Source organism: Heteronotia binoei, chromosome 21 (assembly GCF_032191835.1).
Source record: "Heteronotia binoei isolate CCM8104 ecotype False Entrance Well chromosome 21, APGP_CSIRO_Hbin_v1, whole genome shotgun sequence".
In the NCBI taxonomy this organism is placed as follows: Eukaryota; Metazoa; Chordata; class Lepidosauria; order Squamata; family Gekkonidae; genus Heteronotia; species Heteronotia binoei.
In genome coordinates, this window is record NC_083243.1 from 8,506,428 (window position 1) to 8,533,560 (window position 27,133).

The 27,133-nt window shown below is 49.6% G+C and overlaps 1 protein-coding gene across 1 annotated transcript in view; it reads left to right on the forward strand.

Annotated features, from left to right (window-relative positions):
* The window catches only part of TXNDC16 (thioredoxin domain containing 16), a 79,544-nt gene extending 53,481 nt beyond the window's left edge, over nucleotides 1-26,063 (forward strand). Inside the window, exons 13-19 of the mRNA XM_060262847.1 lie at nucleotides 3,008-3,176; nucleotides 6,309-6,436; nucleotides 10,421-10,505; nucleotides 10,655-10,793; nucleotides 13,460-13,620; nucleotides 15,891-16,084; nucleotides 25,726-26,063. Of these exons, the coding sequence (XP_060118830.1) occupies nucleotides 3,008-3,176; nucleotides 6,309-6,436; nucleotides 10,421-10,505; nucleotides 10,655-10,793; nucleotides 13,460-13,620; nucleotides 15,891-16,084; nucleotides 25,726-26,015 (1,166 nt within the window). The 3' untranslated portion in view covers nucleotides 26,016-26,063. The remainder of the gene's footprint in view (nucleotides 1-3,007; nucleotides 3,177-6,308; nucleotides 6,437-10,420; nucleotides 10,506-10,654; nucleotides 10,794-13,459; nucleotides 13,621-15,890; nucleotides 16,085-25,725) is intronic.
* The last annotated feature ends 1,070 nt before the right edge of the window (nucleotides 26,064-27,133 follow it).

The following is a 27,133-nucleotide window of genomic DNA, read 5'->3' on the forward strand; positions in this document are numbered from 1 at the left end:
CAGGGTGATGTCTCTACTTGTTGTTATACTGCCCCGGTTCGCCATAGCTGTCCTCCCAAGGAGCAAACGTCTTTTAATTTCGTGGCTCCAGTCACCGTCTGCAGTGATCTTGGATCCCAACCCAGACTGTTCCCTGGAAGGTCAGATGCTGAAGCTGAAGCTCAAATCCTTTGGCCACCCAATGAGAAGCGAGCCCTCCCTGGAGAAGACCCTGATGCTGAGAAAGACAGAAGGCAAAAGAAGAAGGGGACGGCAAAAGAGGAGATGGCTGGACAGTGTCACTGATGTAACAAACATGAATTTGAGTAGACTTCGGAGGATGGTGGAAGACAGGAGGGCCTGGCGTGACTTGGCCCGTGGGGTGCAAAGAGTCGGACTCAACTGTGCGACTGAACAACAACAACAATCCCCACTGGTGTGTTTACCCTGGCGATTCTGGGAGCTCTCTCTTCAGCTTCTGCCTTCCTGGCGCAAGCTGACATCACTGCGTGGAAATCGAGTGGGCATCTTCTGCAGACGTCCCTCTGGCTTGACAGAAGGCAGAAGAACAGCTGGCCGGCTGCTCGCTTGTTAGTAGAGAAAGCAATGAACAGAAGCCATGGTCCTTAGGGGCCCATAGTAGGTTGTACGGGATTCGCTTGTGACAAAATGGATCTGGAGTTAGCCACTGGGTCGGGTGGAGGGGCTTGTGGGGGGGAGCTAAGCCCCTCTGGGGTAGCCTTGGATTTTTAGCTCTGCTTTAAAAAAATTAACCGAGGTGAGTTTCCCCAACATGGTGCCGGCTGGTACCTTTCCTGCTACCCACACGTATATTTAGCAAATAGGTGGGGCCGGGTAAGGCTTTTGCCCAGCAGGGCTTCTGATTGGCCACTGGAGATTTGATTGGCGGTGGAGTTTTTTTAAAACACTGCTTTGGCAGCCGCTGCCAACACAGCCCAAGAATCTTCTCTGAGTGACTGAAGGGAAGCCGCAGCAGCCGTTTTGAGCCTGGCCCTGCCTCCCGTGGCAGCCATTTTGTGGAGGCCTGTGTCCACCACACTGTGTCAGAATTCCAGGTGCCCTCAGGAGGTCCGATAGAAAGATTGGGGACCCTTGCCTAGGTTTTAATCAATACGGGGTTGGCCAGTAAAGCAAGTGAACCGGTTCCCCCATTCTGGCATTCTGTCTAGTGTGGGAAGGGCGTTGGATGGTTGGCGCTCTCTTAAACAATCTTTTATAAATTATTCAGTCTATGTTCCTTTAATTTTTTTAAAAAAAATTCTGAATGTTTTAGTTGTAATTCAGTTTTTACCAACGCTAAATACATGATACAAAAGTAAGGAAAGAAATACTTCGTAAAACTTAACATTTATTTATTATTTATTTTATTTTATTTATTTTATTCGATTTATATCCCGCCCTACCCCACCGAGGTGGGCTCAGGGCGGCTTACAACACAAAAAGCTAACAAAGTCAATTTAAAATACATTAATAATACATGAATAATTATAATTATGCAATAAAATACATATAAAATACATAAAAGCACGCTTCAGTATGTACTATGCTACCTTCCTACATGAAGTTGAACAGTACACACATCAGTAAAATAAGATCGCCAATCAATGTTTTATCATTTATACAATTCAGTTAAGCCAGGGGTGGCCAAACTGTGGCTCTGGAGCCACATGTGGCTCTTTCACACATCTTGTGTGGCTCTTGAGGCCCCCAGCTTGGAGAAGACATTTGTCTCTTTAAATCACTTCTCCAATCCAAGCCAGCTGGCAGCTTGGAAGAATGCATTTAAAGTTAAAGTTGCTTTCTTTCCCCCTCCCCTCATCTATTTCCCTCCCTCCCTCCCTCCCTCCCTTCCTTCCTTCCCTCAAACATCTGACATGCATGTCTTACGGCTCTCAAATATCTGACATTTGCTCTTTGTGGCTCTTAGGTTAAGCACATTTGGCCACCCCTGAATTAAGCTAACAAAAATAGAGAACCCAAGCTAGAGAGCCAGTTTGGTGTAGTGGTTAAGTGCGTGGACTCTTATCTGGGAGAATCGGGTTTGATTCCCCACTCCTCCACTTCCAGCTGCTGGAATAACCTTGGGTCACCCATAGTTCTTGCAGGAGTTGTCCTTGAAAGGGAAGCTGCTGGGAGAGCCCTCTCAGCCCCGCCCACCTCACAGGGTGTCTGTTGTGGGGGGAGAAGATATAGAAGATTGTGAGCCACTCTGAGTCTCTGATTCAGAGAGAAGGGTGGGCTATAAATCTGCAGTTCTTCTTCTTCTTCTTCTAAATCACTGCTTGTACTATCAATCTGTGTTTCTTTAGATTTTCCTTTGTTGCAGAATGTCTTCTGGGAGTCCCGTTACTACCCACCACCGCAGTAATCCTAGCTGGAATTTGGCACTTTTCTCAGACAGTAGCATACAGGCACCAAGCGGTAAACAGTAGAATACAGGCACCACGTCAGTATTTCAGCAGACGGGAAATTTCAAAGGCGAGGTTAACATGAATCAGAGCGGAGCCTAGAATCATGACTTTAATCCCAGCTTGGACCGCTGTTTATTTATCTTAAATATTTCAGGCCATCTTGTGTCCAAAATTCACAGATAAAACATCAAACAAACGTCATACAAAAATGTTACAGGGCTAAAAGTAGCTTTTAAAGGGAGGTTTCAGAACAAAGCAAAGACAGGCAGTCGACTATTAACGAAGCGAAGGGAAAGAGCTAAACACAGAAACATAGAAGCGGAAGGGACACCAAGGGTCATCTAGTCCAACCCCCTGCGCAATGCAGGAGATTCACAGCTATCTCAGCTCTTGCCGCTGACCTCTGCCCCGTGCCCAGAGGAAGTAAAAAAAACAAACCCTCCAGGATTTCTGGTTATTCTGGCCTGGAGGAAAATTCCTTCCTGACCCCAAAGTTAAAATAAAAAAGATGTTGCTTAAAAATCCCCAGCTTTTCCAGGAGGGCAGGTGCCCCTTCTCCTGGGCTTCGTAACACAGAGTTGTCGTTTTCCCGCCAGGGACTCCTGGGATTTCGCTGGCCAGAGTCAACTGCTGGGAATGGCCCCGCCTCTGCAGCCAGCAGAACGTCACTCAGTTTCCCACCATCAAGCTGTACGAAAAAGGCGGCCGAACGCTGATGTACTCGGGGACGTGGGGCACAGATGCAATGCTGAGCTTCGTCGAGCTGTGAGTGGCTGAGATGATGTCATGTGGCCAGGCAAAGGGCAGGGATGGAGGCTCCGGAGTCCAGGGCAGTGGTGGCCAAACTGCAGTGCGGGAGCCTCATGTGGTTCTTTCACACATATTGTGTTGTTCTCCAATCCAATCCAAATACCTTTATTGGCATAGAGCAGGGGTGGGGGACAGTGGCTCTCCAGATGTTTTTCTGCCTACAACTCCCATCAGCCCCAGCCATTGGCCATGCTGGTTGGGGCTGATCGGAGTTGTAGGCAAAAAAAAAACATCTGGAGAGCCACTGCCCCCCACCCCTGGCATAGAACTAAAAAGTACAGCATAGCAAATTTACACAGAGTTTCAGCTAGAAAACCCAGTCAAACTGTGGCTCTTTCACGCATATCGTGTGGTTCTCAATCCAATCCAGTCTAAATACCTTTATTGGCATGGAACTAAAAAGTACACCATAGCAAATTTACATAGAGTTTGAACTATAAAAACCAGTCAAACCGTGGCTCTTTCACACATATTGAGTGGCTCTTGAAGCCCCCACCACCACCCATCAGCTGGCTTGGAGAAGGCATTTGTCTCTTTAAATCAATTCTCCGAGCCGAGGGATGGTGGCTCAGTAGAAGAGCATCTGCTTGGGAAGCAGAAGGTCCCAGGTTCTATCCCCAGCATCTCCAACTAAAAAGGGTCCAGGCAAATAGGTGTGAAAAACCTCAGCTTGAGACCCCGGAGAGCCGCTGCCAGTCTGAGTAGACAATACTGACTTTGATGGACCCAGGGTCTGATTCAGTAGAAGGCAGCTTCATAGAGCAGCCAAACTACAGGGGAACATGATAAAGGTTGGGGAGGGACGGTGGCTCAGTGGCAGAGCATCTGCTTGGTAAGCAGGAGGTCCCCGGTTCAATCCCCGGCATCTCTAACTAAAAAGGGTCCAGGCAAGTAGGCATGAAAAACCTCAGCTTGAGACCCTGGAGAGCTATGAAGGGCTGTGGCTCAGTGGTGGAGCATCTGCTTGGTAAGCAGAAGGTCCCAGGTTCAATCCCCGGCATCTCTAACTAAAAAGGGTCCAGGCAAGTAGGCGTGAAAAACCTCCGCTTGAGACCCTGGAGAGCCATGAAGGGCTGTGGCTCAGTGGTGGAGCATCTGCTTGGTAAGCAGAAGGTCCCAGGTTCTATCCCCGGCATCTCCAACTAAAAAGGGTCCAGGCAAATACGTGTGAAAAACCTCATCTTGAGACCCTGGAGAGCCGCTGCCAGTCTGAGTAGACAAGACTGACTTTGATGGACCAAAGAGGGTCCGATTCAGTAGAAGGCAGCTTCATATGTTCATATGAGCCATCTGGCAGCTTGGAGAATGCATTTAAAGTTGCTGTCTTTCCACCTCTCCCTCCCTTCCCTCATCTATTTGCCTTCCTGCCTGCCTGCCTGCCGGCTCTTGAACATCTGATATTTATTTTATGTGGCTCTTACATGAAGCAAGTTTGGCCGCCCCTGCTCCAGGGTCACTACTGTGGGCACAGTAGTGGTGCCCACAGTAGTGGACCCATCCGGACCACTGGCACTCCTGGACATACAAAGGGATGTGCGCGGAGTGGTCTCAGTTGGAACTGGTCTCCCTTCGGAGCCTTGGCTTCCGTTTAAAAGGACAAGCCGGTCCAAGTTTCTAATTCTCATGGTTCTGAAGAGAAGCCAGGACTGCTTGCATTCGGCGCTTGGCAAAAACGATGAACATCTGGAGAGCTACCCTTGGGCACCCCTGCCATAGGGTATAATGGAGAATTGATCCGCGGCTATCTGGGGCTCTAGGTGAGGTTGCTTTTTGAGGTAGAGGCACCAAATTTCCAGCATAGCTTCTGGTGACTCTCTTCAAAATAATCTTCCAGTTTCAAAAAGTCTGCACTGGGGGGGGGGGTCCAATTCTATGAGCCCCCAAAGAAGGTGCCCCTATCCTTCATTATTCCAAATGGAGGGAAGGCATTTGAAAGGATCGTGGGTCCCTTGAAATGTGATGGCCGGAACTCCCTTTGGAGTTCAGTTGGGCTTGCCTCTGTCACGGCTGGGGCCGGGTCAGGCAAAGTCCAGAGGCAGTCCGAGGTCTGTAGCCAGCAAGCAGGAGTGTCCGAGGTGCCAAATCCAAATTGCTGTGCAAGTATCGCAGGTCCGAGGTCCAGAAGCCGAGGTCAGGGAGTCCAGAAGTCAAAAGCCAAAGTCAGGGAGTCAGGAACCAAAGTCAAGCCGGAGTGGATGGTAGAACATCAGGGAGATGACTAGTTGCTTCCACAAAGCCTCCTCCCAAAGCCCACAGCTATATAGCCCTCAGCTGGCTGTTGCCCATTTGGGCTAATTGCTGGCTCTGGGAGGCAGCCAGGATCCTGTTACAACTCAAGCATCCTTGCTCTTAGGAGGGCCAGAATCTTCTCAAAACTCAGGGCTCAGGGAGCGTCTTGCTCGTGAGCGTGCTGCCCTCCTCCGATCCCTGAGGTCCTGACGGAGGCGGTCACGCACACGAGCCACCCGAGAGGGCGAGGCAGGGGGGCTGGGATCTTCTTCAGCAGGAGGCAGGGGTACTGGTGCAGGTGGCAGGGGTACAGTTTCCTCTGCAGACTCGTCTTCCTCTGCAGGGTCCCCAGCACCCATGACAGCCACCCCCTTACTCATGTGAACATATGAAGCTGCCTTCTACTGAATCAGACCCTTGGTCCATCAAAGTCAGTATTGTCTTCTCAGACCGGCAGCGGCTCTCCAGGGTCTCAAGCGGAGGTTTTTCACATCTATTTGCCTGGACCCTTTTTTGGAGATGCCGGGGATTGAACCTGGGACCTTCTGCTTCCCAAGCAGATGCTCTACCACTGAGCCACCATCCTTCATCCTTCTCCTGGCTCCACCCCCAAAGTCCCCAGATATTTCTTGAGTCAGACTTGGCAACCTTAGGGGATATGAAACTGGGTCTCCCACACTGCCGTCCTAAGCAAAGCTATGCTTGAGCGTGTGTGAGTGGCCCAAGGTCACCCAGCAAACTTTCGTGGCAGAGAGGGGATTCGAACCTGGGCTTCCCAGATCCTGATCTGACACTCTTAACGAATACACCTCCCTGCCTCTCCAGTCTTCAGCCTGGTGTCTGTTTTGTATTTTTTAGAAGCAGGACTCCCAGTCCAGTGAGGCTGACGACCCCTGGAGAAGTGGAAGAATTTTTAAGTGGCAAATCCCCACATCTGTCTCCTGGTGTCTCCGTTCTAGGATTATTTGACCCCAGCATGTGTGACGGTAAGGCCTGTCTTTGATTCTACTGTGGGAGGGCTTCTAGTGTCCTGGCTCCACGAGTGGACCTCCTGATGGCTCTTGGGTTTTTTTGGTTTCTGTGTGACACAGAGTGTTGGACTGGATGGGCCACTGGCCTGATCCAACATGGCTTCTCTTATGTTCTTATGTGACACAGAGTGTTGGACTGGATGGGCCACTGGCCTGATCCAACATGGCTTCTCTTATGTTCTTATGTGACACAGAGTGTTCGACAGAATGGGCCATTGGCCTGATCCAACATGGCTTCTCTTATGTCCTTATGTGTGACGCAGAGTGTTGGACTGGATGGGCCATTGGCCTGGTCCAACATGGCTTCTCTTATGTTCTTATGTGTGACACAGTGTGTTCGACTGGATGGGCCATTGGCCTGATCCAACATGGCTTCTCTTATGTTCTTATGTGACACAGAGTGTTCGACTGGATGGGCCATTGGCCTGATCCAACATGGCTTCTCTTATGTCCTTACCTGTTTTTTTGGCCACTGTGTGACAGAGTATTGAACTGGATGGGCCACTGGCCTGATCCAACATGGTTTCTCTTATGTCCTTACCTGTTTTTTTGGCCACTGTGTGACAGAGTATTGAACTGGATGGGCCACTGGCCTGATCCAACATGGCTTCTCTTATGTTCTTATGTGACACAGAGTGTTGGACTGGATGGGCCATTGGACTGATCCAACATGGCTTCTCTTATGTTCTTATGTGACACAGAGTGTTGGACTGGATGGGCCATTGGCCTGATCCAACAGGGCTTCTCTTATGTTATTATGTGATACAGAGTGTTGGACTGGATGGGCCATTGGCCTGATCCAACATGGCTTCTCTTATGTTCATAACTGGTTTTTTGGCTGCTGTGTGACAGAGTTTTGGTGGGCCATTGGCCTGATCCAACATGGCTTCTCTTATGTCCTTACCTGTTTTTTTGGCCACTGTGTGACAGAGTATTGAACTGGATGGGCCACTGGCCTGATCCAACATGGCTTCTCTTATGTCCTTACCTGTTTTTTTGGCCACTGTGTGACAGAGTATTGAACTGGATGGGCCACTGGCCTGATCCAACATGGCTTCTCTTATGTTCTTATGTGACACAGAGTGTTGGACTGGATGGGCCATTGGACTGATCCAACATGGCTTCTCTTATGTTCTTATGTGACACAGAGTGTTGGACTGGATGGGCCATTGGCCTGATCCAACAGGGCTTCTCTTATGTTCTTATGTGATACAGAGTGTTGGACTGGATGGGCCATTGGCCTGATCCAACATGGCTTCTCTTATGTTCTTATGTGACACAGAGTGTTGGACTGGATGGGCCATTGGACTGATCCAACATGGCTTCTCTTATGTTCTTATGTGACACAGAGTGTTGGACTGGATGGGCCATTGGCCTGATCCAACAGGGCTTCTCTTATGTTCTTATGTGATACAGAGTGTTGGACTGGATGGGCCATTGGCCTGATCCAACATGGCTTCTCTTATGTTCATAACTGGTTTTTTGGCTGCTGTGTGACAGAGTTTTGGTGGGCCATTGGCCTGATCCAACATGGCTTCTCTTATGTCCTTACCTGTTTTTTTGCCACTGTGTGACAGAGTGTTGGACTGGATGGGCCACTGGCCTGATCCAACATGGCTTCTCTTATGTGTTTATGTTCGATTTGACTTTGATGGGCTTCACAAAGACTTCACAACTGCAAAAAAAAGCCTCACAACTGCAAATAAAAATCCATATGTATAAGCTCTTCCTGTATTGTGCAGGGGGTTGGACTAGTTGACCCAGGAGGTCCCTTCCAACTGTACAATTCTTATGATTATTCCCCTTCACAACAACCCTCTCAGGTTATTTCTGTTTTAGAAATGGACTTAAAAGATAATTAGGCAAGTTCCTGGAAAGCAGGAGTCCTTATGGCTTTTGATAGCTCAATGGAGCCTCCATATCCAGGGGCAGTGCACCTCGGAATAGCAGATGCTAGAGAGAAACAGAAGGGACAGGCGCTCTCTCCCTTGCTCAGCTTGTAAACTTTCCAGAGGTGATTTGCAGGCTGCTCTTGGAGACTCCTGACCCAGAAAGGAAGACAAGGGTCAGCCAGAGTGAGGAGAACTGCAATCCCAGGTCTGGCCCAGCAGAGGGAGAAGAAGAATTGCAGATTTATACCCCGCCCTTCTCTCTGAATCAGAGACTCAGCGGCTTACAATCTCCTATGACTTCTCCCTCCCACAACCGACACCCTGTGAGGTGGGTGGGGCTGAGTGGGCTCTCACAGCAGCTGCCCTTTCAGGGACAACTCCTACGAGAGCTATGGCTGACCCAGGGCCATTCCAGCAGGTGCAAGTGGGGAATCAAACCCGGTTCTCCCAGATAAGAGTCCGCACGCTTAACCACTACACCAGGAGTGGCCAAAGTTGCGCAAGTAAGAGCCACATGAAATGAACGTCCAGTGTCTGAGAGCCGCCAGACATGCATGTCCAGTGTTTCAGAGCTGCAAGACATGAAGGAAGGAAGGGGAATTGAAGGTGGGAGGGAGGGAGAGGTGGAAAGAAAGCAACTTTAAATGCATTCTCCAAGACTCTGGCTGGCTTGGCTTGGAGAAGTGATTTAAAGAGAGCAACGCCTTCTCCAAGCTGGCTGATGGACCGTGGGTGCTTGGAGAGCCATACAATATATGTGAAAGAGCCACGGCTTGGCCACTCCCGCGCTGCGTCAAACTGGCAGGAGCTGCGCTGCTTTCTTGCCATTTGGGCCTGGCACGCCTGTGAGGAGTAGCCCATCTTCGCCTTCGCGAGACAGAGCCAAGAAATATCCCGTCGGCTTCCGCCAGCAAGAAGCCGAGCTTATCATGTACGATACCAAACCGCAGGACTCCGTTATGGGCCGAATTGGAAGGCCCGTCGCTGGAGGGCGTTTGCCTCTGTCGAGAGAGGAGGGGAGACGGGCTGGCAGAGGCTGGGGTGGAGAGGAAAGGGGGACGCGGTTATGTGTGTTTGATGTGTTGGTATGTTTGTGGAAGAGCACCTCATTTCGTTGCTCTCTTTTGTTGAGAACAATTACAATAAATTTATCTATCTATCTATCTATCTATCTATCTATCTATCTATCTATCTATCTATCTATCTATCTATCTATCTATCTATCTATCTATCTCTCTCTCTCTCTCTCTCTCTCTCTCTCTCTCTCTCTCTCTCTCTCTATCTATCTAGCTATCTATCTATCTATCTATCTATCTATCTATCTATCTATCTATCTATCTATCTATCTATCTATCTATCATCTATCAATCTATCATCTATCTATCTATCATCTATCTATCTATCTATCTATCTATCTATCTATCTATCTATCTATCTATCTATCTATCTATCCATCTATCTGAGCAGCTTACAATCTCCTATATCGCCTCACAGGGTGTCTGTTGTAGGGGGAGAAGATAGAGGAGATTATAAGCCACTCTGAGTCTCTGATTCAGAGAGAAGGGTAGGGTATAAATCTGCCGTCGTCTCCTTCTCACATTAGCTTCACGACAACCCTGCAAGGCAGAGTGGGCTGAGAGAAGGAGACTGGCCTGGGATCACCCAGCGAGCTTCATCACTGCTTGGGGAATTTGGACCCAGCTCTCCCTAGTCCTGGTTCACTGCTCCATCCCCCGCACCATGCCTCAGTCCCAAGCCTTGAAGATCAATTGGCGTTCAGCTTGCTTTCAGACTGCCCAGCAACCTAGACAAGGCTAATTTTCGGAGCCCCCCTCTGCACCGATGACGTCACTGAGTCACATGGGGGGGCACCCCGTTCAGTGCGCCCAGAAGGCCGGCGCTCTAGGCAGCCTCCTAGTTTGCCTAGCGGCTGGGCAAGGCCCTGCCTGCTTCGCTACATTTTGTAGCTGGTGCAAACTTCCCCTTACCAGCGGAGCACCTTGCTCTTCTTTGGTGCCTTTCCGAGCTGGGTCTTGTGTTTTGACAGCCAAAGAAGCTTTCGTCGAAGCTGCGGTCGCCCTGAACGGATACGTAAGGACCGGGATCTACAGCGAAGAGGACGCCGCAGTTCTGTAGGTTGGCCGCGTGCTTGCATTGGGTTTGGCGGTGGGAGCCTTGCTGGGTCTGGTTTGCGGGACGGTCCGTGGCTCAGCGGCAGAGCATCTGCTTGCTATGCAGAAGGTCGTAGGTTCAGTCCCTCTGAAACCGTTTTTCTTTCCAGTGCCAATAAATACAAGGCGCCACTTCCAGCAGTGCTGCTAGCCAGGCCGGGAAGTTCCAAGAGGGACACCATCTGCCTCTCAAAACACAGCGCCCAGGATGTGGTGGAACTCGTCCGACGTGCGTTACTGGATCCACTCGTGAGTGCAACTTTGGCTTCGGCTCTCTCTCTGTTCTAGAGCAGGGGTGTCGAATGTTCGGCCCGGGAGCCGAATCAGGCCCCCGAAGGGCTCCTATCAGACCCTCGAGCAACTGGCTGTCATCTGCTTCCTTCTCCCTCTCTCTTGCTTCCTTCTGCATCACAGCTTGCTTTGCAAGGCATGCTGAACCACACAGGAACTACAGAGCAAAGCCTCTGTTTTCTCCGTTGGCTGAGGCTCCTCTCTTGGGGAGGGAGAGCTTGCTTTGCCAAGTTCCCTCAAATCGCACAGCAGAGCTACTGAGCCAAGCCTCTCTTCCTTCTGTTGGCTGAGGCTCCTCCCCCTCCTGGTCCCCTGGGGAAGGAAGGAAGAAGAAGAAGAAGAATTGCAGATTTATGCCCTGCCCTTCTCTCTGAATCAGAGAGCAGCTTACAATCTCCTACGCCAGTTTGGTGTAGTGGTTAAGTGTGCGGACTCTTATCTGGGAGAACCAGGTTTGATTCCCCACTCCTCCACTTGCACCTGCTAGCATGGCCTTGGGTCAGCCATAGCTCTGGCAGAGGATGTCCTTGAAAGGGCAGCTGCTGGGAGAGCCCTCTCAGCCCCATTCACCTCACAGGGTGTCTGTTGTGGGGGAGGAAGGGAAAGGAGATTGTAGGCTGCTCTGAGACTCTGTCCTTGGAAGGGCAGCTGCTGCGAGAGCCCTCTCAGCCCCAGGCACCTCACAGGGTGTCTGTTGTGGGGGAGGAAGGGAAAGGAGATTATAGGCCGCTCTGAAACTCTGTCCTTGGAAGGGCAGCTGCTGTGAGAGCCCTCTCCAGCCCCACTCACCTCACAGGGTGTCTGTTGTGGGGGAGGAAGGGAAAGGAGATTGTAGGCCGCGCTGAGACTCTGTCCTTGAAAGGGCAGCTGCTGTGAGAGCCCTCTCCAGCCCCACCCACCTCACAGGGTGTCTGTTGTATGGAGGAAGGTAAAGGAGATTGTGAGTCTCTCTGAGACTCTTCGGAGTGGAGGGCGGGATATAAATCCAATATCATCTTCTTCTTCTTCTCCTCCCACAACAGACCCCCTGTGAGGTGGATGGGGCTGAGAGGGCTCTCACAGCAGCTTCCCTTTCAAGGACAACTCCTACGAGAGCTATGGGTAACCCAAGGCCATTCCAGCAGATGCAAGTGGAGGAGTGGGGAATGAAACCCGGTTCTCCCAGATAAGAGTCCGCACACTTAACCACTACACCAAACTGGCCAGAGCTCCCTTTGCCCAGTTCCCTGGATCCCATGGGAGAGATACAAAGAAAACACCTTTAAGACCAACGAGTGCTAATGTTTTAAGCATGTTTGATATTACTTTTTTAAAAAAAATCTTTAATTGTGTCCTTTATAAAGTTCATATCTTTGCTACCAAATCTTAAATAGGTATGCACACGGCCCGGCGCAACATGGCCTGGCCCAACCTGACATGACCCGGCCCGACAAGGTCTCATTTATGTCAGATCCGGCCCTCATAACAAATGAGTCCGATACCCCTGGGTTAAATTGTTGGGACTCACTCAGCCGCTTGGGTATCCCGAACACCCAAAGGCAAAATCTGGCAACTTTACTAGTTATCTCCCGGGAAGAGTCCTTAAGAAGGAGAGGGACATACTGCAGTAATTGAAAAAAAAAGTCACATGGGTTCAGGCATGTGATAGGCAGGGCTTTTTTTGTAGCAGGAACTCCTTTGCATATTGGGACACACACCCCTGATCTAGCCAATCCTCCTGGAGCTTGCAGTAGGCCTTGGGCTAAGAGTCCTGTAAGCTCTTGGAGGATTGGCTACATTAGGACTGTGTGGCCTAATATGCAAAGACAGGGGTGGAATTCTAGCAGAAACTCCTTTGCCTATTAGGCCACACACCTCTGATGCAGCCAACCCTCCAAGAACTTACAGGGCTCTTAGTACAGGGCCTACTGTAAGCTCCAGGAGGATTGGCTACATCAGGGGTGTGTGGCCTAATATGCAAAGGCGGTCCTGCTAGAATTCCTTACAGGGCTCTGAGTACAGGGCCTACTGGAAGCTCCAGGAGGATTGGCTACATCAGGGGTGTGTGGCCTAATATGCAAAGGCGGTCCTGCTAGAATTCCTTACAGGGCTCTCAGTACAGGGCCTACTGGAAGCTCCAGGAGGATTGGCTTCATCAGGGGGTGTGGCCTAATATGCAAAGGAGGTCCTGCTAGAATTTCTTACAGGGCTCTCAGTACAGGGCCTACTGGAAGCTCCAGGAGGATTGGCTTCATCAGGGGGTGTGGCCTAATATGCAAAGGAGGTCCTGCTAGAATTCCTTACAGGGCTCTTAGTACAGGGCCTACTGTAAGCTCTTGGAGGATTGGCTACATTAGGACTGTGTGGCCTAATATGCAAAGGAGTTCCTGCTACAAAAAAAGGCCTGCATATTAGGCCACGCACTCCTGATGTAGCCAATCCTCCTGGAGCTTACGGTAGGCCCTGTAAGAAGAGCCCCATAATCTCTAGGAGGAGTGGCTACATCAGGAGTGGGTGTGGCCTAATATGCAAAGGAGTTCCTGCTACAAAAAAAAGCCCTGGCGATGGGTAAAAAAAATGCAGGCCTTTTCTCTGGATCGGGCGTCAACATCGCCACATCGGTGCCTTCTGTTCTCCCGTTGCAGCCGGAAATCACCGTGGGAAACCTGCCAGAGTACTTCCAGTCGCAGAAGCCCTTGGTCATCTTCTTCAGCAGCGGCGTTCTAAGCCAGGCAGATGAAGGCGTGATTAGGCTTTTGGCCAAAGAGGAGAACCGCCAATCCTTCCTCGCCTGCTGGCTGAACCTGTAAGCACGTGGTGGGCTCAGGGGGGACTTCACTTTTGAGGTGCGATCCTCCACTTTCCTAGTTTGTCCAGGCGGCAGCCCTGGAGTGTGCTGTCGTCGCTCACAGCAGCAGTTCACAACAGTTCAGTTTATTATTACAGTCATTGACCAGAACATTTTTTATTTATTTATTCATTCATTCATTCATTCATTCATTCATTCATTCATTCATTCATTCATTCTATGACTTATATTCCGCCCTTCCCATAAAATGGCTCAGGGCGGCTCACAGCAAACAATAAAACAGAGTTTAAAATATTATTACATATATAAACATTTAAAAAATCAGAGCAGCATTTAAAAACCTAAGCCTTAAAATCTTAACATCACATCTAAACAGTATGAGCCACAGAAGTCCAATAAGCTACATTTATTTCCCAGTCAGGCGTAGGCTAGCCGGAAGAGGGTTGTCTTACAGGCCCTGCGGAACTGAGTGTAACGTACTCAGACGGGAGACGCGAATAGGGCAACATTCTTTATTGGGAGCACGTTGCAAGAGAGCGAACACGCGGGCCGGGTCCCGTTATGTACAATACAAGCCTTCTGGACAGGACAGGCCAATCCTGACCCGTTAAACTTCCCGCCACAGCTGGTGATTGGCGGGGGGTTCCGCGCCCTACGCTGGAGCGCCTGGGACAGCCCAGTCGCCTCTGCGCATGGGCGCGTGTAGCTGACGATACACTACACCGAGCAAGGTCCCGCAGGGCCCTCACCTCTTCCGGCAGCTGGTTCCACCATGTAGGGGCCATTGTGGAAAAGGCCCTGTCTCTAGTTGTCTTAAGACGGACTTCCTTAGGCCCGGGGATGGTGAGAAGGTTTTGAGTCCCAGACCTCAGTACTCTCTGGGGAACATGTGGGGAGAGACGGTCCTTCAGGTAGGCAGGTCCCAGGCCATATAGGGCTTTAGCCATCTAGAACAACCTTAAAAGTACCATTTGTAAATTATACACCAAGTATCTATGGCTGCAACCGCACACACTAAATAATGCACTTTCAATCCACTTTCAAAGGACTTTCGAACTGGATTTTGCCACTTCACACAGTAAAATCCGGTCGGAAAGCGCATTGAAAGCGTGTTGAAAGGGCATTATTTAGCGTGTGGGGTTGCAGCCTAAGTGTGAGGTTGTGTAAATGGTTAGAACAGGGATATCTGTTGGAAATGGAACAGGCGGGATTTCTTCAGGGCCGTTCTGCTTTAGAACCTGCGTATTAAAATTTGATGACTTGAGGGTTAAAACAGTAAAAAAAGAATTTAAAAGATTATCATTTAGCCCTTTAAACCGTTTTTTAAAAGTCGCTTTTAAAATTTGTTAAAAGATTTACAGTTTGGCCTATTTGTCCCGCTTTTTGCGTTCTTTATCAGCCTGGGAACAGACCCTAGCCCACCTGTCTTGTTGTTTGGTGGTTCCTGTCTGACAATCTAATTTGAGTTTATTTGATCTGGCAGGGAACCTTTCTAACAGCAGACGTTGTAGCCAACTTACAGTGACCCCACAGGGTTTAAAGGCAAGAGATGAGCAAAGGTCGGTCAAATGAGTCCCCAGGTTGCTGGGGGGAAAGCGTAGATGACTGGGGAAGGCAAGGGCAAACCACCCCATAAAAAGTATGCAGTGAAAACGTCGTGATGCGTCACCCCAGAGTCAGAAACGACTGGTGCTTGTAGAGGGGACTACCTCTACCTTTTCTTTGTCTCACTTGAGAGAGCATTTTACAAAGCAGGAGTCAAGTGGCACCTTTAAAACCAACTTTTATTCAGAAGTTAAGCTTTCATGTGCTAAAAACACACTTCTTCAGACGAGGAGATCAGGTATAGTGTGATACAGAGTGTTGGACTGGATGGGCCAATGGCCTGATCCAACATGGCTTCTCTTATGTCTTATGTGACAAAGAGTGTTGGATTGGATGGGCCATTGGCCTGATTCAACATGGCTTCTCTTATGTTCTTCTGTGACACAGAGTGTTGGACTGGATGGGCCATTGGTCTGATCCAACATGGCTTCTCTTCTGTTCTTATGGCAAACCACCCCGTAAAAAGTCTGCTGTGAAAATATTGTGAAAGCAACGTCACCCCAGAGTCGGAAATGACTGGTGCTTGCACAGGGGACCTTTCCTTTCCCTTTTTTTTTTCAGTTTACCATTGGCTGCCTCTGTGTAGCAACCCTGGACTTCCTTGGTGGTCTCCCATCCCAGTCCTAACTTGCTCCTTGCTCTTCTGCTCTTCTTTCCTGCAGCGAGAACACCCCCGTGGGCAGAGGGATCCTGAAGGCCTACGTCGGAAGTCCTTTCCCTCCCTTGCCTCTCCTCGTTTGGGTCAACCCCCATTCCGGGGGTCAGGTGTTTGCATTTCCTTCTGGTCAGTCCATCACCGAAGCCAACGTCCTCTCTTGGATCGAGAAGCTCAAGTCCGGCCTGGAAGTTCCCAGCAGTGAGTATTGCCAGGGTGTGGCCAGTGAGCCAAAACGCTCTTATTTCGCACGTGCTCCAATTTGGGGCGTCCAAAGAAGAAGAAGATGATATTGGATTTATATCTCGCCCTCCACTCCGAAGAGTCTCAGAGCGGCTCACAATCTCCTTTCCCTTCCTTCCCCACAACAGACACCCTGTGAGGTAGATGAAGATATTGGATTTATATCCCGCCCTCCACTCCGAAGAGTCTCAGAGCGGCTCACAATCTCCTTTACCTTCCTCCCCCACAACAGACACCCTGTGAGGTAGATGAAGATATTGGATTTATATTCCACCCTCCACTCCGAAGAGTCTCAGAGCGGCTCACAATCTCCTTTCCCTTCCTCCCCCACAACAGACACCCTGTGAGGTAGATGAAGATATTGGATTTATATCCCGCCCTCCACTCCGAAGAGTCTCAGAGCGGCTCACAATCTCCTTTCCCTTCCTTCCCCACAACAGACACCCTGTGAGGTAGATGAAGATATTGGATTTATATCCCGCCCTCCACTCCGAAGAGTCTCAGAGCGGCTCACAATCTCCTTTCCCTTCCTTCCCCACAACAGACACACTGTGAGGTAGATGAAGATATTGGATTTATATCCCGCCCTCCACTCCGAAGAGTCTCAGAGCGGCTCACAATCTCCTTTACCTTCCTCCCCCACAACAGACACCCTGTGAGGTAGATGAAGATATTGGATTTATATTCCGCCCTCCATTCCGAAGAGTCTCAGAGCGGCTCACAATCTCCTTTCCCTTCCTCCCCCACAACAGACACCCTGTGAGGTAGATGAAGATATTGGATTTATATCCCGCCCTCCACTCCGAAGAGTCTCAGAGCGGCTCACAATCGACTTTCCCTTCCTCCCCCACAACAGACACCCTGAGAGGTGGGTGGGGCTGGAGAGGGCTCTCAGCAGCTGCCTTTTCAAGGACAGAGTCTCAGAGCAGCTCACAATCTCCTTTCCCTTCCTTCCCCACAACAGACACCCTGTGAGGTAGATGAAGATATTGGATTTATATCCTGCCCTCCACTTCGAAGAGTCTCAGAGCGGCTCACAATCTCCTTTCCCTTCCTCCCCCACAACAGACACCCTGTGAGGTAGATGAAGATATTGGATTTATATCCTGCCCTCCACTTCGAAGAGTCTCAGAGCGGCCTACAATCTCCTTTCCCTTCCTCAAACCCGGTTCTCCCAGATATGAGTCCGCACACTTAACCACTACACCAAACTGGCTCTCCCAAAGGTTCAAAGCTGAGATTAGCCCCCTCAGGAGCAAAATCCACCCAGTATTTTTTTTTTAAACATATGATAAGTTTATTTTAAAAATTCCAAGTCAGACAGAACTTTCAATTCCATATATAACAAAATTCTACTGTGCTGCAAAATTTGGTGGTATGTATAACATTGTAGGACACCTTCTTTAGCATTTTAAGATTACGTCCGGTTCGGCAGTCGATCAGTCAGTCGATAAATAAATATCGTATTAAGGATAAATGAACTGGTAGTTGGGCTAGAACTGGTAATTGGGCTACGAATAATGCCTTGTTCCATCCCAAGCTGAACGAAAGGGAATATTTAAATAAAAAGAGAAAGAGGAGACAGCATGTTAGAAAGAATTACAGCGAGAGGAATGGAAGGTAAGTTGTGTTAATAGGTAAGATGTTTTTAGATTCAGTGTATTCCAGAAACGGAAGCCATTTTTCTTCAAAAATGCCGGACAAGGAAAGTTGTGCCGTGATTTTCTCCATGATTAAAATGTCCCAGGTTTTTGTAAACCAGAGTTCAAGCGATGGTCGGGGGTTCGTTTTCCATAGAGCTGCTATAGCTGTTGCAGCAGCTGTAAGAAGACTTCCGGTCAGTTCGTGAGCAATCATCCAGTATTGTCCACTCAGGCTGGCAGCCTCTCTCCAGGGTCTCACACGGAGGTCTTTCCCATCACCTCCCACCTGGTCCTTTTTTAAACAGGAGATGCTGGGGATTGAACCTGGGACCTCCTGCGTGCCAAGCAGAGGCTCTGCCACTGTGCTACAGCCCCTCCCCGACTCGACCTTCCTTCATCCAAGCCTGTACATGGGCAATTTACTGAGAATGTGATTCCTTTTGCAAGAAATCCTATTCAAATTGGGGGATTTTCACTCCCCGGCCAGAAGAACTCATTTATTTTATTTATTTAAATTTATTTCATTGATACCTCACCTTTTTCCCCAGTGGGGATCCAAAGTACCCAACATCATTCTTCTCTCCACTGTTTTATCCTCATGACAACCCTGCAAGATAGGCTAGGCAGAGAGTGCAGCCAGCCCAGGTGAACTTCCACAGCACAAGAGGGGCTGGATCCCAGATACTAGAAGAAGACGATATTGGATTTATATCCTGCCCTCCACTCTGAATCTTAGAGTCTCAGAGTGGCTTACAATCTCCTTTATCTTTTTCGTCCACAACAGACACCTTGTGGGGTGGGTGGGGCTGAGAGGGCTCTCACACCAGCTGCCCTTTCAAGGACAACCTCTGAGAGAGCTATGGCTGACCCAAGGCCATTCCAGAAGCTGCAAGTGGAGGAGTGGGGAATCAAATCCGGTTCTCCCAGATAAGAGTCCGCACACTTAACCACTACACCAAACTAGCTCGACATTCTTAACCACTACGCCACACTGCTCTCTGTTCACACCCTACTTTTCCTCTTGACTCAAATGACGGGCTTTGTGTGTTCGCCCTGTAGCGTTTTCTATGCCCCCTCCCTCTCTCCAAATTCCATGTCCGAAACCACTCTTGAATGTTCCTGCAGTTCCTAGGAAAACATCTGTAATCTCTCCCTCCGCGCCTATAAGTCATGTCTCAGTTGTTTGGATCCAGGCCCATATCTGCAGCTGGAAGACCCTATAACAACCCCAAAAAGTCACTCGAGAGAAAAGAAATCAAAGTATTACCAGTTCACGCATCTTGTTGCTCACAGAAATGAGACAGTCCCCCGAAACGGAAAAAAAAAAAAGCGATGCAGAGTGTTGTACAAGCTGCTTTTGAGAAAGCTCGTGCGCATCTATTCTGTCTTTGTGCTGGGCAAATCGGGGAATTGGTATTGGCTACTGAATGCAGCATCCCCAAAATCTCAGCAGTCTCTCCTTTTTTATTTATTTATCGTTTAAAGCAGGTTTCTAGTCCTCAAGAGAGGGAAGTGCGACTTGAAAGCCAGTGAGGCTGTGGTTGGAGAAAAGCATAAAAGGGACGATGTATCACGTCGTTATTACGAACGACAATTATGTCAAAGTCCCAGCTTCATTTTAATGTTTGGCAAAGTGGGAGCAGGGGACGATCTCCCCAAAGGAAAAGGAAAGGCAGTCCTTCTCCTATGAATGTTGGGTTGCCGACTTCCAGGGGATACAGCGAACAATACAAACAGAACGTTACCTAGATTTATGGCACTTCGCACCTGCAACAACAGTCTGCTTTTTATCACCCTCCGGCGTTATTTCAGGCCTGCTTCGTCCTACGCTGACAAACACAGATCCCTATTTGTGATTCTTTTAATCTGTTAAAAACATCCCCACGGTTCTACACCACCCGCTTAGATTAAGAACTGCTGCTTCCATTCCCATTTGCCTGATGAAGTCTGCTTAAGAGCGTACGAAAGCTGACATTCCGAATAAAAGCTTAGTTGGTCTTAAAGGTGCCACTTGACTCCGGCTTTGTTCTAATACAAACAGGCTTCGGTGTGAGCAGGCCTGGCCCCAGGCTGAAACCCGCTCCCCTGTCCCCCCCCCCCCCCAAGGTGTGGATTCGTGCCCGCTTTGCACTCGCGGCCCAATGACGTCATCGGGGGCATGAAGCGCAAGCGCTCAGCCCACATCGGCCCTGTCCCACTTCAAAGGGAGCTGGAAGGACCTCTCCCCATCTCTCTCTGAAGCGGGAGAGGGCCGGGGATGGGGCAGCCTGAGCCGCGCATTCTCTCAAGAACGTGCAGCTTGGTCTGTCCTTGCTCCCCCCTCTCAACTTCACCGAGGCTTCCCATTCCCCAGCAAGGCCCAGACGGCAGCAGGTGCGCTCCGAGCCGGACTCTGAGTGCCCTCGCTGCTGTCCCCCCCCTTGCTGAGGCTTTGCAAACCTCAGCCAGGTCAGGAAGTTAGCGGGTGAGGAGAGGGGGCACCTCATGGCGTCTCTAGGCCAGGTGGCGCCCCTAGACGGAGAGCCAGTTTGGTGTAGTGGTTAAGTGGGCGGACTCTTATCTGGGAGAACCGGGTTTGATTCCCCACTCCTCCACTTGCAGCTGCTGGAATGGCCTTGGGTCAGACATAGCTCTGGCAGAGATGTCCTTGAAAGGGCAGCTGTTGTGAGAGCCATCTCAGCCCCACCCACCTCACAAGGTGTCTGTTGTGGGGGAGGAAGGGAAAGAAGATTGTAGGCCGCTCTGAGACTCTGTCCTTGGAAGGGCAGCTGCTGGGAGAGCCCTCTCCAGCCCCACCCACCTCACAGGGTGCCTGTTGTGGGGGAGGAAGGGAAAGGAGATTGTAGGCCGCTCTGAGACTCTGTCCTTGGAAGGGCAGCTGCTGGGAACCCTCTCCAGCCCCACCCACCTCACAGGGTGTCTGTTGTGGGGGAGGAAGGGAAAGGAGATTGTAGGCTGCTCTGAGACTTTGTCCTTGAAAGGGCAGCTGCTGGGAGAGCCCTCTCCAGCCCCACCCACCTCACAGGGTGTCTGTTGTGGGGGAGGAAGGTAAAGGAGATTGTGAGCCGCTCTGAGACTCTTCGGAGTGGAGGGCGGGATATAAATCCAATATCTTCTTCCTACTTGACCTACTCCCATGCACCGGCCCCGGGTGTAAGTAATACAGAAACAGACTATGCACTGAAAAAATACAGTAGTGTGCATATTTGCTCTCTTGAAGCACTGAAAACGTACGTTCGTCAAGTCCTTTTACAAAGTATCAACGCATATCGCTGTATAGCGACTGCAATAGCCACACTCCAAGGTTCACACAGGCAACATCTACTTAAGACCTGGTGCTCTTTAGCTTGGAGAAATGCCGCCTGCGGGGTGACGTGATAGAGGTTGACAAGATGATACATGGGATGGAGAAAGTAGAGAAAGAAGTGGTTTTCTCCCTTTCTCACAATACAAGAACTCGTGGGCATTCGATGAAATTGCTGAGCAGTCAGGTTAAAATGGATAAAAGGAAGTCCTTCTTCACCCAAAGGGTGATTAATATGTGGAATTCACTGCCACGGGAGGTGGTGGTGGCTACAAGCACAGCCAGCTTTAAGAGGGGATTGGATAAAAATATGGAGCAGAGGTCCATCAGTGGCTATTGGTCACAGTATATATGTGTGTGTATACACTCACACATATATTGGCCACTGTGTGACACAAAGTGTTGGACTGGATGGGCCATTGGCCTGATCCAACATGGCTTCTCTTATGTTCTTACGCTTTAACACTCCTTTAAATTTCAATGTCCGAAGTGACGTCTTAATCAATGTTGACCCGGAGTTGGGCACCTTGAGGGGTTTCAGCGAAAGTCCACACAAAGTGAGAAAGAGAACTTGCCTCTTCCAGAATTTAAGGCCGTTTTGGCACTTTTCATCTGGGTGTAGAAGCTTCGAGAGACTGTGTCGATCCAAGCATAAGAAGGTGTTATCTGTGGCTCCGTTAAAAATGATTTGTATGAGAGACTGAAGAGAAGAGCACCGAAACTGCCTTAAATTCCGGAAGAGGCAAACTGCCATCCACTTTCTCCTCCCAAGAATGTGAAAGGTTTTCCTTAAAGCATCCCATAATGTACTGATGCTGTAGGATGGGCCTGTGTCACAAATGGAGTACCAAATTCCATTTTCTTCTGAAACTGGAGTCAGGAGGGACATCTTTAGAGAAATGTTCTAACCACAGAATCCTCTCAGAAAGGAGCGTTCGTTTCCAGTTTCCCTCTCACACCCCTCTGTCCTGCCACAAAGTGCGTCCTGTTGACCTTTCCTTCCTGGCAGTGTGATAACGCGGGTCCTGTTGCATCCTGGGATATGTTCCCATCATACCGATGACAGTAATGGAGTTGCTGAAAGGCACTCAGCAGTAGGCACATCGATGGTGTGGTGAGGAAGCAGATTCGGCGAGGGCTAGGGAAATACATTAAGATCTCCCTTCCCCTACATTTTTACCCCTCCCTTCCTCCAGGCATCTGGGGGTGACGTCCACGGTTCTCTCTTCCCAGTTTTATTCTCACGACAACCCTGCGAGGTAGGTTAGGCTGAGAGGATGTGACTGACCCAAAGTCACTCATTGGGTTTCGGGATAGAGTCGGGACTCGAACTCAGGTTTCCGGGATGATCCTACTCCAGAACTCTAACCACTAAACCCCACTAGAGAAAGGAAACTTAGGAACTGTCAGACGCATTCTGTATTGGATGGAAGGATGAAATAGAAACATTTAAATTAAGTAGATAAATTTAGATTCCCCCTCCCCTCCAATACTGCAGATGTGATTGTTTTTTCCCCCAGTGTCGCCACACCTTCTAAGATAGGTAAATTTTCTCTATCCTTCATTTATATCCCGTCTTCTCCCCCTCAGCCATGAAGCTCGCGGGGCAACCTTGTGTCAGTCGCTCTCTCAGCAAAACCCGCCCCACAAGGTTGTTGTGAAGATTAAATGAGGAAAGGAGAATGATATATGCCACTCTTGAGTTCTTTACAGCAACAGTCCCTAACCTTTTGGCATCAAGGATCGGTTTTGTGGGAGACAGTTTTTCCACAGACCGGGGATGGGGGTGCAGGATGACACAATTGTGCACTTTATTTCTATTAGTTTGGTGTAGTGGTTAAGTGCGGGGTCTCTTATCTGGGAGAACGGGGTTTGATTCCCCACTCCTCCACTTGCAGCTGCTGGAATGGCCTTGGGTCAGCCACAGCTCTTGTAGGAGTTCTCATCAAAAGGGCAGCTTCTGGGAAAGCTCTCTCAGTCCCACCCACCTCACAGGGTGTCTGTTGTGGGGGAGGAAGGGAAAGGAGATTGTGAGCCGCTCTGAGATTCGGAGTGGAGGGTGGGATATAAATTCAATGTTGTCTTTTTCTTACATTGCAATATATAATGAAATAATTCTACAACTCACGGCCCAGTTGCTAACAGGCCACAGACTGGTACTGGTCCACGGACCAGGGATTGGGGACCTCTTATCGGATACATGAGGTAAAAATGTACTAGATCGAACAGAACCTGGCTAAACTGATGTGTAGCTACCCAGCCATCTTGTGGATATTATGACTTATAGTAATTTAGCACCTATTTTATCTATTTTAACTAATTTATTATGTAATTGATTATTTAAAATTGTTGTTTGTACTGTATTGTTTTATTGAACCATGGAATGCCATGCCTGTGAGCCGCCCTGAGCCCGCCTTTGGCGGGGGAGGGCGGGATATAAGAATAAATTTATTATTATTATTATTATAAAAGCCATGCAAGTAAACTTTTCACTATCCTTATTGTTTCTCAGTATCTCTGGCTGTTAATGGCCAGTTTGTCTCAAAAAGGACTTGAAGAAGAGGCTGGATTTATACCCTAACCTTCACTACCCGAAGGCGTCTCCAAGCGACTTACAATCTCCTTCCCTTCCTCTCCCCACAACAGACACCCTGGGGCTGAGAGAGCTCTTTCGAGCACTGCTCTTGAGAGGAAGGTGGGGCTGAGAGAGCTCTTTCGAGCACTGCTCTTGAGAGGAAGGTGGGGCTGAGAGAGCTCTTTCGAGCACTGCTCTTGAGAGAATAGCTCTCAGAGAACTTGTGGCTGACCCAAGGCCACACAAGCAGGCTGCATGTGGAGGAGTGGGGAATCAAACCCAGTTTTCCCTGATTAGAGTCCGCGCTCTTAACCACCTCCCCAAACTTGCTGTTGTAACATTCTGGAATATGCTCTGGCTTTGCTGAATTTCCAGAGGAAGAGAATACCTCTCCATACACCACCGAAGTTTTGGCAATCTGTAGAACAGGGGTCCTGAACACCTTTCCTGGCACCTGCCACATTTTTTTTGAAACATGGGTAGGGCTAGGTGGGGCTTTTGCCTTGTCAGGCTTCTAATTGGTTACACAGATTAGAAAGCATGCTGGCTTAACTGAGCTTCGACCTGGAATGTTGAAGAGGTGCTTATTTGAGTTTTATATATAAAACTTTACTCCCTGACATTTTGTGTCGGCTCCGCCTCCTGTGGCAGCCATTTTGTGTCGGCTCCGCCTCCTGTGGCAGCCATTTTGTGGTTGGTTCTGCCTCCTGTGGCAGCCATTTTGTGACTGGTTCTGCCTCTGGCAGCCATTTTGTGACTGGTTCTGCCTCCTCTGGCAGCCATTTTGTGGTTGGTTCTGCCTCCTGTGGCAGCCATTTTGTGACTGGTTCTGCCTCCTCTGGCAGCCATTTTGTGATTATGCCCATCTCCACGTGTCAGAGTTCCAGAGGTGTCCACAGGCTCAAAACGTTCAGGGACCTCTGGTATAGACAATACACAAGAGTTTATTCTTGGTTGATCATGAGGGTGAAGGGGGCCTTCTGCCTAGGCTGGAGCACACAATAAAGTAAATACATTGCAGATTTCGTTTGACAGAACAGGCTTGAATCCACCAAAGTGTTTCCACAGATGGAAGGGTTTCCTCCTGAGGAGCCCAGCTTTCTTGCCTCCCTCCTCACGCAAAGAGGTGTGGAAGTCACACTGCATGGGGAGAAATCCTTCACTCCAGGGAAACGCTCTAGAGCAGGAGTTCTCAACGTGGGGCCTGTGGTTGCCATGGCAGCCGCTGGGATCTTTCCCGGTGCCCACTGTTTATACAAAGTGGGTGGGGGCTTTTGCCCAGCAAGGTTTTTATTGGCTGTGCTCTTTTTAAAAATACTGCTTCGGCAGCAGCTACCACCGCGGCACAAGGACCTGCAACAGCCATTTTGTGCCTGGCTCCGCCTCCTGAGGTAGCCATTTTGTGATTGTACTCCCCCACTCTGCGTCAGAATTCCAATAGTGCCCACAGGCTCAAAAAAGTTTTGGGCTACGACTTTAAGAAAACTGCAGAGACGTTTTTAATTGGATTACAATTAGAAAAATTTCCAAAAGAAGACAGGACTCTAATTTGGTACCTGCTATCAGCTGCTAGGACATTATACGCGCAGCTTTGGAAGCAAGAAAAAATACCGGAGAAATGGGACTGGACCATGAAAGTTTTATCGTGGTGTGAAATGGACAAACTAACTAGAACACTAAGAGACTATGATTTAGAGATATTCAAAAGGGAGTGGAGAAAATTTAAAGGATATATGGAGAAAACTTGGAAAGTAAAGAAATATTGGACAATTTTTTATTAGTAAGAATATATACATTGAACTTTGAGCGGTTAGAAGTGCCTTTAGTATTGATTTTGAATTTATAACCTCGGGGAAGTCAACATTGGAGGAAGGGGGGATGGAAATGTCATATGGGTTAATGCGGGAAAAACAACAACTAAGAAATAGTTAAGTTTTGTAACCATATGCTACCAATAAATTGTTTAAACGCAAAAAAGGTTGGGGGCCCCTGGATTAGAGCACCCAACTGCTGACTCCAGTCTTGTCTCAGCTGCCAACAGCCTCCTGACATGTCCATGTTCCCTTTTCGCCCCCAGCAACTTTATCCGATGAAGACTGGAAGCCCCGCCTTCCTGCCTACGACTTCCTGAGCCGGATGGCCCCCTCCCTGCCCGAATTTACCATTTATAGTTGGCAGCGCAGCCAGCAGGACGAGGGGGTGGCAGCCGCTGGAGAAAGCAAGACGACAGAGGTGCGGGAGGACACTGCTGAAGACGCCACTGCGGCCGAGCTGGAGAAGGCGCCGCCGACAGGCAGGGACTTGCGGGGGACAGCCCCGCGCCTGGCCGCAAGGGAAAAGCAGGCAAAGCGCCACACGGAGTTGTGATGTGACCTATCACCCCAGGTTAGAGGGCGGTTCCGGAAGCTGGGGATGGCCGTGTGGCAACCAGAAGGAAGCTGGGAGCTTTTCCCTTCTTGGCTACTCCTCTAGAACTGGCCGTGAGCCTGCTCTGATGTGGGGCAAGAAGTGGAAGCTCCATATAGGGTTGCCAAGTCCAATTAAAGGAATATCTCGGGACTTTGGGGGTGGAACCAGGAGCAAGGCTGGGACAAGCATCATTGAACTCCCAAGGGAGGTCTGGCCATCACATTGAAAGGGACCGCACACCTTTTAAATGCCTTCCCTCCATTGGAAATAATGAAGGATAGGGGCACCTTCTTTGGGGGCTCATAGAATTGGACCCCCTGGTCCAATCCTTTTAAAACTTGGAGGGTATTTTGGGGAGAGGCACCGGATGCTATGCTGCAAATGTGGTGCCTCTATCTCAAAAAACAGACCCCCGAGCCCCAGACACCCGTGGATCAATTCTCCATTATACGCTACGGGAATCGGTCTCCATAGGGAATAATGAAGTGTCCAGCAGATATTCTCCCCCCCACCCCCACTCCCCGCTTTCTGATGACCTTGAAGGCCTCCAAACCGGGGGATCCCCTGCCCCCACCTGGGGATTGGCAACCCTAGCTCTGTATGGTTGCCAGTCGCCAGGTGGGGCCTGAAAATTTCCTGGAATCACAGCTAGTGCTGTTAAGGATATAAAAAAAGCTTCCTGCTGGGTCAGACCAGGGAGGGTCCATCTAGTCCAGCCTCCTGTCTCACACAGTGGCCAGCCAGTTCCTCTGGAGGGACAACAACAGGGCAGAGAGGCCGAGGCCTTCATAAGAACATCAGAAGAGCCCTGCTGGATCAGACCAGGGAGGGTCCATCTAGTCCATCATCCTGTCTCATACAGTGGCCAACCAGTTCCTCTAGAGGGCCAACAACAGGGCAGAGAGGCCGAGGCCTTCATAAGAACATCAGAAGACCCCTCCTGGATCAGACCAGTGGTCCATCTAGTCCAGCCTCCTGTCTCACACAGTGGCCACCCAGTTCCTCTGGAGGGCCAACAACAGGGCAGAGAGGCCGAGGCCTTCATAAGAACATCAGAAGACCCCTCCTGGATCAGA